This window comes from Coturnix japonica, unplaced genomic scaffold (assembly GCF_001577835.2).
Source record: "Coturnix japonica isolate 7356 unplaced genomic scaffold, Coturnix japonica 2.1 chrUnrandom591, whole genome shotgun sequence".
NCBI classification, from domain to species: domain Eukaryota; kingdom Metazoa; phylum Chordata; class Aves; order Galliformes; family Phasianidae; genus Coturnix; species Coturnix japonica.
In genome coordinates this window covers 38,290-39,242 of record NW_015439964.1, presented here as the reverse complement: position 1 = coordinate 39,242, position 953 = coordinate 38,290, and the positions used below count along the sequence as shown (strand labels likewise).

The window sequence follows — 953 nt, the reverse complement described above, 5'->3', positions numbered from 1 at the left end:
GGGGTTGGGGGCTTTGGGGGCATTTAGGGGCTGTTGGGGGACATTTGGGGTGGCTTCAGGGGGTTTTGGGGGGGTGAATATGATGCTGATGATGCTGATGGTGTCATTATGGCGGTGCAGGCCCGGCTGCGCCTGGTGGACGTGGTGGAGAAGGAGGATGTGAACGAGGCCATGAGGCTGATGGAGGCGGCTCGAGATTCACTGCAGGGACACGGGGGGCAGCAGGGGCTGTGAGTGGGGGCTGTGGGGCTGAGGGGGGGTCTGTGGGGCTGTGAGTGGGGGCTCCATTGGGCCTTATGGGGCTGGGAGGGGTCAGCATCATTTGGGGTGTTGGGGGCAGCTCTGTTAGTATGTCCTTGTTGGGTCTAGGGCTGTGCTGTCCCTATGGGGTTTGGGCTGTCCCTATGGGGTTTGGGCTGTCCCTATGGGGTTAGGGCTGTCCCTATAGGGTTTAGGTTAGTGCTATTCCTATGGGGTTTAGGTTAGGGCTGTCCCTATGGGGCCTGGGGTTTGGGTATCCCTATAGGACCTGTATCAGTGCCTCCATTGTGGTGTCCCTATGGGGCCTGGGGTTGTGCTGTCCCCATGGTCTATGGGGTTGTGCTTTCCCTGTGGGGTTTGGGTTGTCCCTATGGGGTTAGGGCTGTCCCTATGGGGTTGTGCTTTCCCTATGGGGCTCAGACTGTCCCTGTGGGGTTGTGCTTTCCCTATGGGGCTCAGACTGTCCCTATGGGGTTTGGGTTGTCCCTATGGGGTTTGGGTTGTCCCTATGGGGTTGTGCTGCCCCCATGGGGTTAGGGCTGTCCCTATGGGGTTAGGGCTGTCCCTATAGGGCCTGGTGTTGTGCTGTCCCCATGGGGTTGTGCTGTCCCCATGGGGTTGTGCTGTCCCCATGGGGTTAGGGCTGTCCCTATGGGGTTAGGGCTGTCCCTATGGGGTTGTGCTGTCCCCAT

The 953-nt window shown here is 59.8% G+C and overlaps 1 protein-coding gene across 1 annotated transcript in view; it reads left to right on the top strand.

Moving 5' to 3' along the window:
* Positions 1-234, top strand: part of MCM7 (minichromosome maintenance complex component 7) — a 14,516-nt gene extending 14,282 nt beyond the window's left edge. Inside the window, exon 10 of the mRNA XM_015850926.1 lies at positions 60-234. Coding sequence (XP_015706412.1) covers positions 60-234 — 175 coding nt within the window. The remainder of the gene's footprint in view (positions 1-59) is intronic.
* Positions 235-953: the final 719 nt, after the last annotated feature.